Consider the following 18,279-nt stretch of genomic DNA (forward strand, 5'->3'; position numbering starts at 1 on the left):
GTTAGGTCTCGAGTTCCTGCCGCTGCACAGCAGGAATCTCGAACCACCTCCTCTGCAGTCTGCCATTCTTCTCAAGTCGCAGTGGAGCCTGCTCAGCGGAGATGTCGGTCCCAGCATTTGGCTCAGGCAGATACTGTGCGCTTGGTTACTGCTGCCCTTCCAGGCTCAGCCATTGTAGCCAGTACTGGTCAGCAGCGAGCAGACGCTTCTGGGACTAAGTCTTGCTTTTCTCCTTCTGAGAATGCCCAAGGGAAGATCTCTCATTGGAGGTCGGGGTCACATGCTCAGGTCCTGTTGCAGCTCCTATTGGTCCACTAGGAAGGTCCTGAAAAAGCTACAACAATAAAAGGTTTGCATGGCCGCACGGCCATGCGCTAGTATCAATTGTGTTTGGCTGTTGCCAGTGGATACTCTACCACTCAGTCATATGTGGAGAGTCTGTTTAGCTCTGGTGCTGTACACTCAGGCAGGCACCTCGTGTCAGTGGGGGCAATTAGCCTTGGCTTAGCATCTGGTTCCTTCATGTGTGTGGTTAGCACAGAAGAGTTCCAGAGCAAGCACAACCCTAGTTAGGGTAATAATTTTCTGTTTACAGCACAACTCTGTGAAGCAACAGAGGTCGCTTACATTTCACATGGGGTGAGGTTAACCCATGTGTGAGCTCAGTGTCCATCCGCCATTACTTAGCAGCAGGTATCTCTGCACGGTGGATCCCGGGCTGCGAACACACCTCATATCTATCTCTCATTACTCTGTGCTTTCCGCTAGCCCTAACAGATGCAGCCATGATCATATTCCTCACCAACCGTTACACTGATGCCTCTACCTTGTGCCAGTCATTACACTGGTTACCCATCCACTCCAGAATTCAGTATAAACTTATTACCCTCACCCACAAAGCATTCCATGGTTCAGCATCACCCTATATCTCCTCCCTTGTCTCAGTCTACCACCATACCCGTGCCCTCCGTTCTGCTAATGACCTATAATTGACATCCTCAAGAACCTCCCACTCACATCTACAAGTCTTTTCACGTGCTACGCCAAGTTTTTGGAATGCACTAACCAGGTTAATTCGATCAATACCCACAGTTTTAAGCGTGCCCTAAAAACGCATTTCTTCAGACTGGCCTATCGCCTCAACATATTAATCTAACTTATGCCTGTTTTGCCCACTCAAAATTTTTACCATAACCAGGTTCCTCATATCATGTTCTCACATGCTTTATGCATTTACTAGCCCTCTGTGTCTGTACTCTTACATATTCAGGCTGATAACTGGCTCATGCAGCATTACATGAACACTCGATTTCTTACATTATGGTTGGTCCGAACAATGAAAGCAATTTTTTTTTTGGTGAAAAAAGTAACAATTCTAGCAGAAGTGGTCATCAGAGCTTGTTACCTGACCCATCAGAGGGATGGGGAGGTGCGCTACATTATGGTCCTTTTACCTTAGTGTATGACCTATTCCTTTGCTTGGCACCTGAATGTTCATCCAGGGAAGGTGGGTTGGCATTGGATTCATCTGCCTGGGTCACCAAAACACCTTATCCAGGCCCTAGCTCTATGAGCCTAGAATAATCATATTATCGATCTGTGCCATGGAGGTGCAGTTGACCTGTCTATTCAAGATATTAAAATTATGGTTGATTGGTCTGAATGTAGCCTCCTAACAGCCACAATCAACCAGTGTAAATGCAATCTTAAGGATGTACTGGTGAGAGCGAGGATTTTTCAGATTGCTTCAATCCATCATGCTTTCACCCATAAAATGATCTCTTTCTTTGTTGGGTGAACCTGTTTAGATAGGCCAATAATCAAGAAATGAGCATTCCTAGGAATCCTCCTAGAATATTATCAGCTAGTGTAAATGTACCTTAAAGGATTATTGCCATCTTCATAAATGGTTATTATCATATAGTACTTGTAAATACAAGACATTTTACAATGTACTGCTTAAAATTTTCAGCCATTCTTGAGATAATAGCACATTTTATTTGCAGTTCGTTGCCATGGAAACAGACCACTGCTACTGCACAGCAGAACATTTGCAGTGCTGATAAGCTCTTTTGTATTGAGTTTGTAAGTACTGTTTTGAACTTGGCTTAAATCATTGGAGTGTGCTGTTGCCTCCTAATCCCAGCCAGTTTCAATTTAGAGCTTACAAGCAAGACAGAGTGGTGGTCGTTCTCCTTGGCAATGAGCTGTAAACAAGTAGAAAAGTGTTAATATCTCAAGAACGAATGCAAATTTTAACAAACAGTAAATGACAAAAGCACTTGTTTTTTTTTTACAATCACTATCTCACAGTATTCATTTATGAAGATGGGTATTACACTTTAAGATAAAGGTTCATTAACACACGTTTTGATAAATATACCAAACAATCTAGATTGTCATTAGATATCCAACTCTCACACATAACTGTAACTTTTCGAAATGTTGTGTGAATGTAAAATGAATAAATAATCCATAAAGAAAGGAACATATCGTATTATCCTTTATGCTGCGTTATCGAGAGTCCCCAATAGCGTTCAAGGGTATCTAGATTTATTAAAGTTTATGAAATGTCTGAGACTATCACTAAAGTTATACTGATCTCAAAGACTTATAACAAAGTCAAGCAAGATTTCTGAATAACGCAAAATTTAATATTGGAAACAAAGCCAAATTAATTTGAGAAATTGCTCATGTAATAGGCTAATTAAGGAAAATGCTCACAAATTGAATTAAGAATAAGTCATGTTCCTAAAAGCAGTCTGACACCTGATTCTTTCCTTGCCTCCTTACAGGGCACTTAATCAATTACTTTATTGGTCTATATATGTTTCCACTAGGAAATCCTTACAACTTCATTTCTCCATTGTTTTTCCAAAATGCAAACCTCATTGAGTTTTGAAGCTGACAACATAATGCTACAATTTATATTTTCTATTAATTAATAAAATTCCTTTTACTGTAATTTTCATTGTTTTCAAGTTTTGTTTAGTTTGGCAATCAAGGGAATTATTGTATTTGCCCTTTGGCAATTGGTATTGTAGTCTTTAATTCTAAACCAAATTATAAGGTAAGATTTTTTTTAGAATTTTACCATAAGGAAGACAATTGTATTAAAGAGGTTGTCCCCTACTTTAATATTGATGACCTATTCTCAGGCCATGTGCACACGTCAGGATTTCTTGCAGAAATTTCCTGAAGAAAACCGGAAATTTTCTGCAAGAAATCCGCATTTTTTTTTTTTCGTTTTTTTTCCCGTTTTTTTCGCGTTTTTTTTTAGCATTTTGCAAGCGTAATTAGCTTGCAGAATGCTAAAGTTTTCCAAGCAATCTGTAGCATCGCTTGGAAAACTGACTGACAGGTTGGTCACACTTGTCAAACATAGTGTTTGACAAGTGTGACCAACTTTTTACTATAGATGCTGCTTATGCAGCATCAATAGTAAAAAGATATCATGTTAAAAATAATAAAAAAAATAAAAAAATGGTTATTCTCACCCTCTGCAGACAGCCGATCTCCTCAGCGGCGTCCGTTCCAATAGATGGTGTGTGCAGGACCTTCCATGACGTCGCGGTCACGTGAGCGGTCACATGAGCGGTCACGCGACCAATCACAAGACCGCGACGTCATCGCAGGTCCTTCACACACACCATCTATTGGAACGGAAGCGGCAGCATGCACTAGAGAGGCGGGAAGACTCCGGGGGCCATCAGAGGGTGAGTATATGACTATTTTTTATTTTAATTCTTTTTTTTTACCAATTATATGGTGCCCAGTCCGTGGAGGAGAGTCTCCTCTCCTCCACCCTGGGTACCAACCGCACATGATCTGCTTACTTCCCGCATGGTGGGCACAGCCACATGCGGAAAGTAAGCAAATCAATGCATTCCTAGTTGTGCGGAATCCCCGCAATTCCGCAAATTTAATGAACATGTTGCTTTTTTTTCCTCGATGCGATTTTTTCGTGGAAAAAAATGCAACACTTGCACAAGAAATGCGGAATACACTGTAAATAATAGGAGGCATATGTAAGCGTTTTTTTCGCGTTTTTATCACGAAAAAACGCAAAAAATACTGAACGTGTGCACACGGCCTCAGGATAGTTCATCAATGTCTGATCAGTGAGGGTGTCAGCTGTTCTCAGTGGCTATCAGAAGTGTTTAGTTACAGAGCTGCTCTGTCTACTGATAGTGGCCACAGCTGGGTACTGTACATCCACCTCCTATTCAAAACAATAGGGGGTGGATGTGCAGTACCTGTCGGAGGCCATGTCTGTAGACGGAGCTGCTCTGTAACTTATCACTTCTGGTGATAAGCACCGAGAACATCTGATCAGCAGGGATGCCTGATGTCTCACCCCAACTGATCAGAAATTGATGACCTATCTTGAGCATTTGGTGACTCCCTCCCCTCTCCCTTCTCCCTAATGCATGGGTATTACTAGTCTAGGATACCCACGTTTTATGAGGCCCTCCACTACATCTCTTCAAATGGGTATTGGAGTGCCTCCTTCTAGTTTTTGGCATCCCTTGCACTTATTGCAAACGCTTTACCAGTGTAGGATCCACTCCTTAATAATCTGATAAAAAAAATGTTTGGATCCAACTTCTAGTTGAGGGAAAAAAATTCAGTGCCATGTTGTGGGCTGTCAGATGGTCGTCCAATATGGAGTTCTCACACTGCATGCAGGATTTCACAGCCAGTACAGGAGAGTTTGTACAGTAAGTATAGAAAATTCTGGTATCCTACATATCAGGCTGAGTAGACGTGAAATCGCTGCACTATATTCCCCAGTTGGGTTGATTAAATAACAGAAACTTGATGCTATTACATTAAACTAATCACTTTTTTCAGGGTAAATTCAAGTAGATTATATTCTGTTGTAATAATATTGTTGCTATCTGCAATTCATCTAAGGTGAGGTATGGCATTAGGTATAGCAGGCATTTAGTCAGGGATTATTGCCTTATAAGTTCTAAGCCTTGCTGTTGCTTTTATCCATGGACTGATTAATCCATTAATGTTTTTTATGGTAGTCTGTACTCTGAAATTCATAAAAGCTGTCAGTGTTACTTGTGTTACTCCACAGTTTGTTGCTGCTATGTTTAAATAAAATCTTTTCAGGGCCAATTCAAATACCTTCTATATTCTACAATAATACCGCTCCTATCTGCAATTCATCGGTGAGGTGTGGCAGTAGGAATAGAGTATGGCAGCCATCTAGTTAGGGATTACTTCCTTATAAATTTGAAGTCTTGCTGCCATTTTTTCCATGCCATCATTGACCAATTCATGTTTTTTATGATAATCTGTAATCAGAAATTCATCAAAGCAGGCAAAATTAACTGATTTAATGTGTCCATTTACAGTTTCTCTGTAGCATCTGTATGTAAGAGGTAATGGTGGGAGACTTTACACTACTAGAGCAGGAATTACCAACTTCTGAGCTCTCTGGTGCTTTGTATCCATCTATTTCTGGGTGCTTCTTGAAGTATCTTTGGGGTTATTGTCCTGCTGGAAGACCCATGAAATACTACGATGCGAACCCAGCTTTCAGACCCCAGGCACTACATTGCGACCCAAAATCCTTTAGGAATCTTAACATTTCATGCACACAGTCAAGGCACCTCAGGCCAGAGGCAGTAAAACAACTCCAAAATATCTTTGAACCTCCACCATATTAGACTGTATCAGCTGTGTTCTTTTATTTGTAGGCCTCATTCCAGTAAATAGAATGATGTGCTTTCCCAAAAAACTCTATCTTGGTGTCATCTGTCTACAAGATACCTGCTGGCCCTTTAATAATAGAAAGGGCTACCTGATGGCCCTGTACAAATAGTGATGGCCAGCTGATGGCCCTGAAAAAAATGTGACTTTCAACATGTCTGATTATGTCTCACACACAATATGGCCAGATAAGGTATTAAAATGATAAAATTACATTTCTTGTTAAATTTGTTTTTACTTTGAAAGCAACGCAAACATTCAAACAGGGGCGCCGCTACCATGTGGCAAGTTGAGTTCTTTGCCTCAGCGGCACTGCCTTCAATGAAGAGAGGGGGCGGCAGATTCTGCAGGTGTCATAACTGAATTTGCGTCGTAGATGCAGGTTCAGTTACTACTGTATTCAAGGCTTCCAACCGTCCCGAATGGCCGAATCCCCTCATCCAGCCCTCCCAGGCTCATGTGACCAGTCACGTGATTGTGACATCATCACAGGTCCTCAACCTGAAGTCACTCCTCTCCTGCATCTGCTGGGGCTGCTCATAGAAGGCTGTTCTGTGTGCACAGGACCTGTGATGACATCACCTGATAGGAGGAGTCAGGGGTCACATGATCAGTGACCTCAGTGTATTCAGGACTCTGCTGTGCTGGTTGTCATGGTGCTGGAAGAGGGAAAGCTTATGCATGGGGTCAGGAGAGGTTTACAGTGTGGATGTGGTGGAGCCGTGTGTGTACGGAGCGTAGCCGTGTGTGTTCGAGGTGTGCGGAGCTGAGCCTCATGTGTGCGAGGTGTGCGGAGCTGAGCCTTATGTGTGCGAGGTGTGTGGAGCTGAGCCTCGTGTGTGCGAGGTGTGCGGAGCTGAGCCTCGTGTGTACGAGGTGTGCGGAGCTGAGCCTCGCATGTACGAGGTGTGTGGAGCTGAGCCTCGTGTGTACGAGGTGTGCGGAGCGGAGCCCTGTGTGTACAAAACGGAGCCCTGTGTGTACAAAACGGAGCCCTGTGTGTAAAAAGTGTATGAAGCTGACCCGTGTATGTGTACGGAGTGGAGCAGAGCCGTGTGTGTACGGGGTGTATGGGGGGGTGCCATTTTGCTGTTCGCCTCAGGCAGCAGAGAGGCTAGGTTCACCCCTGCATGCAAAAATGCAGCAAAAACACTGTGTGTGTGAACATAGTCCAAGGTGTGGAGGAGAATTTTCTTTTCTTTTATATTTATTTTGCCTTATATACAAGTCATTTTCCTGGAATGAATGTTTCTTAACATTTTTTCCAATCAAATCCATTTTATCTTCGGTTTAGTATGTTTAATTGTCAGTCCGTAAAAGTGCCATAATACTCTGACAACATTATTCTCAACACCAACCTGGGATTCATAGATTCTTCCATGGGTCTTCCCCATGCTGTTCCCATGCCAAATCAGTGCTGCTATATAGCGTTCAGCAATTTCTAGACCCCCTCCAGACCTCCGAGGGGGGGGGCACAGGAAAAATAATTGAGTTTCCCTTTGACTTCCATTATACTCGTTACGTGGGTCGAGCACCTGAGCATTTCGATTTGTTTGACCCAAGTAATGAGTACTCAAGCATGTTCATGCTTGCTTATCACTAATAGCTAAGTTATAAACTCTGGGGATTTTGGTGAGAAAAGTAACCAGCCGAAAACAATATACCAAGAGTTATGTCTAAAAATATATTTGACATTCGAGATTAATTTCAATAGGTAGACTGCCATTAGGGAATGGTTGCATCAAGCTCTGCACACATCTCCTGACATAATGAGATAAGCTGCACCTTTAAATACATTTTTTTCAAAGCAAAATGAAAATCTTTTACATAAATGAAAACCCATTACAGAATGACTGTAATTTCTGCAATATTAGAATTTGTATCATTGGAGGCTGATGATATGTAAATGGCTAATATCAGAATGGAGCACTGGCAAAATACAGATTACCAGTAAAATTACCATACTAGGGTCTGTTAACTGTCCTACATCCTGGTGAAAATACTTGTGGAAGCTGATTGACTGCATGGGAGCAAAGTGATTTTGGTGTCATCCATTTTGCAAAACATGCAGGGGCCAGGAGATTTGTGTAATGTTGCAGTCTCAGCGAATAGCTGAAACACAGGGAGTGATGTCAGAGATAGGGATGACCTTTTTGGCACTTTATCTTATGGTGTAGTGTACTATGCAGCAGTGGTCTTTACTTTTTATACCTTTGGGGTATGAGAGTGAATTAACCGATAGCCCTTGTGTGTTTAGACCCTTGGAGTAGAGATGATCGAATCTTTTGAAATTCAAATTAGCCAGGTGTGACTAATTTTTTTATGTAAAAATTGACAAACGGTATTGCCGCAAGATGTTATACTGTAAAACCTCAAATTTCCCTGAAAAGATTTGTGTAACACTCGTAAAACTCTTAGGTCTCCTAGGACTGTACCCAACCACATTTAAAGGGAATCTGTCAGCTGGTTTTTCTATGCAATCTGAGGACAACATGATGGAGGAATAAAATATTCAATTCAGCGAGGTGTCATGCATAAGGCTGTGTGATGTAGTTTACTTATAATCAAGGTTTTATCACCAGGAGATTATCACTAGAGATGAGTGAACCTGTTTGGAAAACATTCGCCAATCTCAAATTGGGCACAAATGTAGCATATTCGTATTTGTGTTTGGTTTCCCGAGCATTTTTCCTCAAACTTGGCAACATTGAGTCAAAGATCAGTAAATGATAGCATTTCCACTAATGGTTTTGTTTTGTCTTTGTCTAAGATAGTCGTGCTGTATGACGAGCAGGGGGGATGTGTTTTATGAGGGGAGTGGTGTGTCTAGGTCAGAGGAGCAGTAAAGTGTATTTTTTTTCCTTTTTTTGTTTTTCCATTAATAACTTAATGTGTGTACATTCCAGCAGTCAATATACAAAGCGGATATCTTTGTCTTGCTCTTGCCATTTTCTCCGTGTAACAAAAACAAAACAGAGAGCTGCTGCAAGTGAACTTGTCATTTAGTTAGACAGGATCCTGTCCAGTCTGAAATTGATCTTCCAGCAACTAAGTAGATTTTGCTAAAACTGTGTTGCAGTCAGGAGGCCTCATTTTCTAATCCAAATCGTATGGGCTAAAACTGAGTTGCAGTGAGGAATCAGGAGGCCCCATTTGCTCGTCACAATCGTTAGGCCCAATATTGGGGTTCAGCCAGGAGACCCTATTTGCTAATCCAAATTGTTTGTGCGACAACTGTCTTGCAGTCAGGAGGCCAAATTTGCTAATTCAAATCGTTTGGGCTAAAATTGTGTTGCAGTGAGGAATCATGAGGTCCCATTTGCTAATATAAATCGTTAGGTTTGAGAGTGTTGTGTTGCACTGAGGAATCAGGGGGCCCCATTTGCTAATCAAAATCATTAGGCCTAATATTGAGGTTTGGCCAGGAGACCCTATTTGCTCATCCAAATTGTTTACTCTAAAATTGTGTTGCAGTCAGAAGGCCTCATTTGCTAATCCAAATTGCTTTGCTAAAACTGTGTTGCACTGAGGAATCATGAGGTCCCATTTGCTAATCTAATTTGTTAGGCTTAAGAGTGTTGTTCAGGCACACTATCTAAGAAAATACTTACTTAAAAGAGGGGAAGGAAGGGTACATACAACATGACTGGGGAAAAAGCGAGGTTGAGGGGAAACAGGCTTGGTTTTCAAAGTGTATGTGGGTTAGGTGTTAATGTTAATGAAAGCTCAAGTGAACAAACACCGTCACATCCTACCCAAAGACAACTGACAACATCTGTTACTGGACTGGCTACTCAACTCCCTTTCTTTGGCAGCCTCACAGCGGTCCATCTAGTAGATGAGGCTCAGAAAGAGCATGTGCTCCAAGTTAATGGCAAGCACTGCATCAAGTGGCCTCTCCACCTCTTCCTCCACCTTAACATCAAACACAGTGCGATCTTCAGAGGTGGCAAGGCAATTATCCTTGTATCCCCCCATGTCACAAATTTCCAACTGCAGTGGGGAACCACATAGGCCATTCTGCAGAGCTGTTAACGCATTCTATTCTATGAGCATCAGAGGTCTGCTCCAAAGATGCACATAATCCAGAGGAGGAAAGCATCTGCACCAATGCCCCACATTTTTTCCTTATTTTATCCGAGCCTGGACAAAGTAGGGTCTGAACAGAATCCAGACACTCATTTCAAGACGTTAACTTCTGGGGGTGGAGATGATGATGATAAGACTCAAAAATGAGAGGAAAACACAGACTGTACTGTGCTGTCAGGGCAGGAAGAGGAGGAGATTGGCTTTCAGGGTGAGGAGTGGGGGAAAAGAGAGGATGATAATGAGGTTGTAGATCCCACTTGGTGTGACCCAGAGGCATGCAGCTGTGTAGCTCAGCAGAGGAGGTGGAGGAGGAGGAAGATGAGGAGGTTACGTTGTGGCTTTCCGCCCAAACACTGAGTGATGCAGCCATGACAAGCATTGCATTTTCAGCCTCAACTGTGGCTGTTGCCAGTATCAGTTGTGAGTCTGCAGTTTGCAGGGATGGCAAGAGTTGCCTAACCTGGGCCTTTTTTGAGACAGCAGAGGATTTACCAACTCATGTTATCTGTCAACTTTGCAAAAAATGACTTAGTAGAGGCAAAAATTGCAATAATTAGATTACTACATGCATGAACCGGCACATTTGAGATCAACATGAATAGTCTGGGAATCGCACTGTGATAAAATGTGGTCTAACGGGCCTTGCCAACCACTGACCGTCCCATCAACCCCATCTGCTGTTTCTTCCTCCACCATCACCGTGGCAAGTGTTCTCTGACCACAGAACCTCCACTTGTTTACCCCCTCACAGTTGTCATCTGTTACGGAACTGGAGATGCCTGCTGTTTTTGTTTCACCAAGAACACCATATCTTTCTCAATCCACCATAATATCTCTGCCAGCTTCTCACTCACAGGCCAGCAGTTTGTCATGTTCACCCTGCTCCACCATCTCTCAGCACAGCAGCCAACCCTTGGTCCCGCAGTTGTGGTCACGAAAAATAAAATTTTGGCATGTGTAGGAAGAAGCAAAGAGCTTGAACTCCACCATTTCCAATCTTTTGACCACGGAAAAGCTGCCTTAATGTCTGGTGGATACAGAGGGTTTCCAAAAGTTGATGGCCATCGCAGTACCCCAGTACCAGTTGCACAGTAACCATTACTTTTCTAAGAAAGCTATGCCTGTGCACTGCATTCCACCAGCATGTCTCAGACAACATTATCCATTCCCTGAAAAAATATATGTATGTCAGGATACATTTCACCACTGACACTTGGACAAGCAAACATGGGCACGACCGTTGCATCTCACTGACTGGGCACTTGGTGACTCTGGTGCCTGTGAGGGAAGGCAAGCAAGGAGCTGCTCCACAAGTCTTGGAATCCCCAAGGCTTGCAGGACAAACCTCTGTATCAATCACTTCCTCCACTGCTTCTGGCTCCTCCACCTCCTCTACGGCCTCCCCCTGCACCTCCAACCTCTACCTAATGAGACATGAGTTCTCAACAATGCAGAGAGAAACCCCCATCACCTCCATACTGCACAGACAAGGCTCACCAAAATCAGGCAGTGTTCACATTCAAATACCATAGAAATCTAAATCAAACAGCTCAAGAGTTGTGGACATCTATACAGGCTGAGATAGAGCAATGGCTTTCTCAACTGAACCTGGAGCTAGGGAAGGTCATGTGTGATAACTGTGCGAATCTGCAAGTGGTAATATGCCGGGGGAACCTCACGTGCCTTGCATGGCTCATGTCCTCAATCTGATGGTACAGCAATTTCTACATCACTATCCCAGCCTGGATGCTCTGCTGCAGAAATCACGGTGGCTGTGTGCTCACCTCCGCAGATTGTACTTGGCAGGTCATTGACTTGCATCGCTGCAGAGGTCTTTCAGCCTACTGGTTAATGATTTGATTTGCCCATGTTGCAGCACATGTGTCAGCAGGGACTAACCCTGGTGCAGTATGTCCTTTTGCATAACCTGAGCCAACTCAGAACGGATTATGTGGTGCAAGTCAAGCTTACAGAGTGGGCATAGATGATGGACATCTGCACCCTTCTGCACAGTTTTGAAATGACTACTAAGATGGTTAACACTGACAATGCCTTCATCAGAATTACTATTCAAGTCTACATGCTGAAGCACACTTTGAATAGTCTGCAGGAGGAGGTGGTGGTCCCAGAGGAAGAGATGGCAGCAGAGGTGGATGCAGAAGTGATCACAATATCTCTAAGTTCTGGATTGTCATCACACAGGTGGCTGCCATGGTAGGGTGGATTATAGCGATCAAGAGGGGATCATGGTACCAGAAAAACTGTTGGTGAAGGTGCAGGAGCCAAGAAACAAATGGAGGATCACAATGAGGAAAAGATAATTAGTGTGCAACAGTCAGGAGATGAAGAGGATAATGATCCCCTCTCTGTTTTCTGTAGTTGGCGAGAGGGGATGGAGGAAGCAATCTTGAGTGTTACCCCACCAACAACACACTTGGACCTCATGGAAGCGCCCGACACATGAGCATCTTTTTGCTGCACTATCTTCAACATGATGCCCATATTCTTAGGGTTAGAAATAGTGCTGACTACTGGCTTGCCACTGTGTTAGATCCACTGTACAAAAGTAAATTTTGCCAGATGCTCCCTCCCCTGAAAAGGGACATGAGCATGCTGGAGTATTGAAACACACATGTAGACAATCTTAAGGGTGGTTTACTCCAAGACAGCAGTGATGCACACAGTGTGCATCACAGTTGTAGACTTCCAACCACATGAACATCAAGGCATCTCCGCAAAACCATTACCAGCTGCAGCAGTGTAAGTGGCTTAAGCCATTTCTATGAGTCAGGTCACACATTTTTAAGACCAGTCTGAGCACCAGCAGAACAGAGTACAAGTCTGACACATTGTGAATGAATGGAGAGGCAATTTCAGGAATATCTCGCACTCAAAATCACTGCCATCATGGGGAATTTTAACCCTTTTGCATTTTGGACTTTAAAAATGGAAGAGTGGCCTGAGCTTACCTGTCACACCTTGGAGGTTTTGTTATGCCTGGCATCTAACACTCTCTCAGAAAGTGTCTTCAGCGCTGCTGGCAGTGTCATAGCGGATAAGCGCATCCGGCTGTCCCCTGAAAGTGTAGACTATCTAACTTTCATCAAACTGAACAAGTCATGGATCTCCAATGTCTTTTTCACCCTAGTAGCAGAATGAGCAGACTAGCCATTTGTGTTGTTTTTAGTGTCATGCATTGATCTCGCACTATTGCAGTCTGTGCCACCTTTGTGGTGACTTCTGTGCCTGCTGTTGCTACTGCTGCTGATGTTGCAAACATTTTTTTTTAAATGTGGCAATTCCAGTTTGGGTCTCCATCTGTTGAGTTGCCTGTTGTGGAGTATGAGAGACCCATTATACTCTTTCTATTCTGTGGAAATTGATGTCACTTCAGTGGTGTGTGACAATAATTTTTTGAAATGTGGAGAATCCAAGTTGGGTCTCCTTCATGTGTGTTGCCTGTAGCAGTAGGGCTCCTATACTGCCAGGCCTGCACTTAATTTCTGTCAACTTCCTGCATTTCTATCCTTACATTTTCTAACATTAGTGCTCTACCAAGCTGATATTTGTGCCACCTGAGTGTGGCTGGAAAAAAACAGTTTCAGTTGTTGCTTGAGGTATCAGGGCTTCCAGAAAAGAAGGCTTACACTGCTCCCTTAGCCACCTCAACATCATTGAAACTTCAATTTAAAGCTCTAAATGCTGGCCCATACCCTGATACCTCATGAATGGCACATGGGTGGATAACTGCTTCTGTGCCATTATAAAATGTTCTACTTTGGGTCAATTGATCAGTCAACTACCTGTGTTGCATTTTTCTAACAATAGTAGTCTAAGAAAATGATGTTTGGGTCCCCTAAGTGTGACAGGGGAAAAAACAGTTTCTACTGTTGCATGAGGTATCAGGGCTCCCAGCGAAGAAGGCTTACACGGCTCCCTTACCCACCTCATCTTAATTGAAACTTCAATTCAAAGATGTAAATGTTGGCCCAGACCCTGATACCTCATGTATGGCCCATGCCTGACTGCTTCTGTGCCATTATAAAATGTGCTACTGTGGATCAATTGATCAGTCAACGGCCTGTGCCTGTGTTACTACCATTACATTTTTCTAACATTAATGCTCTACACAGCTGAAATTTGGCCACCTGAATGAGGCTGGGAAAAAAAATTGCTGTTGCATGAGGTATCAGGGCTCCCAGCAAAGAAAGCTTACACTGCTCCCTTACCCACCACATCTTAATTGAAATTTCAATTCAAAGCTCTAAATGCTGGCCTAGACCCTGATACCTCACGCATGGACCATGGCTGACTGTTTGTGTGCCATTATCAAATTTCTGATGTGGATCAATTGATTCCACTTTTGATGGTGTCTGCCCTTAATTTGAGCTGTTTGAGAAACTTTTTTTCACCCCTTAAGGTGTTGTATAAATGTTTGTTTTTGCCTCCCATGGAGGGTAAATTCGACAAACTGTTTGGCGGACATATTTGGCATACATCGGAACATTCACTGTATTAAACCTTGAAAGGTTCACTCATCTTCAATTATCACTGCTTGGCCTACAGCACACATGCCTGCTAGACCGACCATGCCCTCTCCTCTGATAAGCAGCTTAGTGTCAACATACAATGTACATCTATCCTGCCAAATTTGTATTACAATTGAAAAATTGTTTCTTCATTCTTAAAGAGGTTGTCCACGACTTTATTATTGATATGTTATCAATGTCTGATTAGTCGGGGTCTGCCAAAATCAGCACTGCCACCTATCGTCTGCTCTCAGTGTCAGAAGTGGTGGCTGCTGGCTAGAACTGCTCAATTGCGAAGCTGCTCTGTCCTCTAATAATGTCTAATACTGCGTACTACACTTCCACCTCATATTCAGATCAATAAGAAGCAGATTTGCAGTACCCTGCCTCGGCCATTATCAGTACACGTAGCAACTCTACAATTGAGCATGTTCCAGTCAGCGGCTACCGCCTCCGATACCAAAATCGGCTAATCATCATGGATGCCTGGTGTTCGACCTTGACCGATCAGGCATGGATGACCAATCCTAAGGAGGCTTATTTGCCGTGCAATGCTTCTCTGGGAAATTTAATATACAAATTTACTCTTCAGAGAGGAAGAGGACTCTATAGCACCAGCTATTGGAAGCAACAATCCTTCAAGACACTATCGACCCTTTAACGAGTCTTGCAATATGATTTAGGATAAAAGCCAAATCAGAATCTCAATTTGCCGACACGGTGTTTTGGGCTGTTGGCCCTCGTCAGTACAAAGTATGGGAACTGATTTTGCTAGGTGAGAGGCTCTGGCCTGAGGTCTATAGGGTAATGTTTCTACTTGCAGAGAGTTACATACCTGCTATGGCATGCCAAGGTAAGGAAGCTTATGTTCCATGCATTGCTCCTCTGGGAAACTGAATGTGCAAATTGCCTCTTTAGAGAGGAAGATGACTTGAACTCTATAATGCCACCTGGATAGAGACACCCAAAATTGAGATTCTGATTTGGATTTTATCCTAAGTCAGATTATAAGACTCGCTAAAGAGTCTAAGTTATCTTCCTCTCTGAAGAGACAATTTGCATATTACATTTCTCAGAGGAGCATTTCACAGTGAATAAGCCTCCTTACCTTAGCAAGCCAAAGCCGGTATGTCACTTTCCACAAGGAGAAACATTACCCCTTAGACCTAAGAAGAGATAGGAACATTGGTACACCGAAAATGGATCTCTGCAGAGCCCCATTTTAAAAGAAGTGGAGATGCACATGTTCAGCATCTGCTCTTTACATTCTCTATGGAACTGCTGAAGAAAGAGGCGTACAGTGCTTTGCTATCTCCAGCAGTCCTAAATCCAATGAATGGAATGGAGGTCAAGAATGGACACCTTAGCTCCAATCAATGCAGAGCTTCATTCTCCAGGTTCCAGGGTCTCATTCTTTAAATCGTTGGTTGATTAGTGATCGGTCATTCAGAAATCAGTAAGCTACATCCTAACCAACATGTAGGAGATAATTTGCAATTTTCTGAGCTCTCACCTCAACATTCACTGACACTTCACTCTGGCGAGAACCAGATGGCTGTCTCCCTGTTCCCAACTTATTTCTAAACTATATCTGTATATAGTAATAAACCACTTGGCACTCAAATGGTTTCTTTCAGATGAAAAAAGTGAACATCCCATTTATTTGTGCATCCAGTTCAAAGATTATTTAAACGTTTTTGGTCAAATCACAAGACCTTCATCAGAAATATCTTTAACAAAACTGGAAGCATAGGACAATGGGGTATATGAGCCTAGGCAATCCAGGATGGAAAGCGCACCTGGAGCGTCTCACAGATCCTTGAAGGGAGAGGGAGGGCGTGTATCCGCCGCTGCATATGGCGCTCATAGACGTCCGGTCCGTCGCGCTGTGTGGAGTAGTCCCGGGGGCCGCTGTCTAATGCCGGTACTTCCGGGTTTATGAAGCACTGTGAGAGGGTCATGTGACCCTGTGCACAAATCAATGGGATGCACAAATCAATGGGATGTTCACTTTTTTCATCTGAAAGAAACCATTTGAGTGCCAAGTGATTTATTACTATTGGATTGATGGGCTGGAAACCTGACTTGGGCACCACACAGGATCCTTGAGTGCCGTGTGTTTTGTCTTTATCTATATCTGTATATAGCTCTGAAAATATTTTGCAGCATTTTGGAGTAAAACAAAGAAACATGAAATGAGGAAGCCTATCGCTGAATTCGTGTTGTCCATGGTTCAGTCAGGATGAATCGTCTAATAATTTGAATTCCCTTTAATTAAAATAGGAAAAGCAAGATTTCTCACTTTAATGGTGATTTGTACCAGTGAGTGATACTTTTTGACAATGAACATTTTGATGTGTAAATTGTAAACTTCCATATTTATATTCTATACTTTTTATATATATATATATATATTATATATTTTTTCTATTTTTACAGGAACTAGAATTTCAGGATCTCACTGGTGTTTTACATTGTATTCATTCCTTCATTGCTGCCAAGGTTGCATCTATGGACCCCACCTTTATAAACAGCCAAAGTATTACGAGGAAATACATTTACAACACGTGAAGAACAAGCATGGACAACCAATATTTTCTTGTGGGATTGAGATTTCATGCACAAATAATTTGGAATAAAACTTTCTGAATAAAACATAAACTATTTCCATCCTTCTGTCTATATCAACCCAGTGTATACACATTCACTTTATTTTCCATTTAAATGTATTTCATAATATCAGAAGCACATTTTCCTATTTCTTTTAGGGAAAAGGATAATGAAATAGCACTTTAAGATAAATATTCCAGGTTGTCTTAGAAGCTGTTAATATACAATGAAGCAGGGTCCTGGCTGGAGGCTTTTGTTGTATATAGCCTGATAGCATGCATATGACATTTTAGAATTTCTTTTACTTAAAATAATAAAATCTGCAGTCTGCTGTCAGCAGCTTTAATGTAATATTCTGTTAATAAATTTTATGGTCTTACCAAATGTATTTATGAGGGAATCGAACAGATGGTCTAAGTATTTATGTATTTTGATAAGATAATATTACATACTGTATATTTCATCAGTGTGTTATAAAACTCATGCATAATGCAAATTCTTATAAATATTTAATTGAAAAAAAAATTACTATTGTCTTTTGTTTTTAATTGCCTATTGTATTTGACAGTATGGTATTAACAATAAAGATAAAAGGGGGCCTTGTAATAAGGTGTAATACTTCCTCTCTACAGAGAAGGCAACTAGTGCTGCTGACCTAACATATTCTCAATTAAAGTTGCTGTCTTGCAAGGAACCTGATATCTTATACAGTGCGTAAAAAAAATATACTGTATATACTCGAGTGTAAGCCGACCCAAGTATAAGCCGAGGCATGGTCCCCTCATCCCCATCGTGGTAGCACGGCCTCCTCATCCCTATCCTGGTATGTATGGCCTCCTCATTCCAGTCCTGGTATGCATGGCCCCATCAGAAAAGCATAAATTTTTTTTTTAAATCCTACTTACTGTCCCTGCGCTCCCTCGTAGCATCTTGTTCCAGTGCCAGCAGCAGCAGCGACGGGGCAATCATGTGTACCTGTTACTTAAGGGAATGAATATTTACTGCGCTCCACACCTATGGGAGTGGAGAGAGGTGAATATTAATTTCTCTTAAGTAGCGGGCACCCGTCATAGCCCGGTCGCTGCTGTTAGTTGGCAGCAGACACTGTGCGTGCTACTACAGAGAAATGAATATTCACGGCCAGTACAGTGAATATTAATTTCTCTTTAGCAGCGGGCACAGGAGTAAGCCGCAGCAGCCAGCTCCTGCCTCCTGTGACCCGCTGCTCTGCCGCTTCAGCTCCCCCTCCATCTTCAGGGACAATGACTCGAGTACAAGCCGAGGGAGACTTTTTCAGCACAAAAAAATGTGCTGAAAAACTCGG

The 18,279-nt window shown here is 42.5% G+C and overlaps 1 protein-coding gene across 1 annotated transcript in view; it reads left to right on the forward strand.

Annotated features, from left to right (window-relative positions):
- The window catches only part of SNTG2 (syntrophin gamma 2), a 778,898-nt gene extending 761,427 nt beyond the window's left edge, over positions 1-17,471 (forward strand). The window contains exon 17 of the mRNA XM_077291344.1: positions 16,785-17,471. Coding sequence (XP_077147459.1) covers positions 16,785-16,916 — 132 coding nt within the window. The 3' untranslated portion in view covers positions 16,917-17,471. The remainder of the gene's footprint in view (positions 1-16,784) is intronic.
- Positions 17,472-18,279: the final 808 nt, after the last annotated feature.

This window comes from Ranitomeya variabilis, chromosome 2, assembly GCF_051348905.1.
Source record: "Ranitomeya variabilis isolate aRanVar5 chromosome 2, aRanVar5.hap1, whole genome shotgun sequence".
Classification (NCBI taxonomy): Eukaryota; Metazoa; Chordata; class Amphibia; order Anura; family Dendrobatidae; genus Ranitomeya; species Ranitomeya variabilis.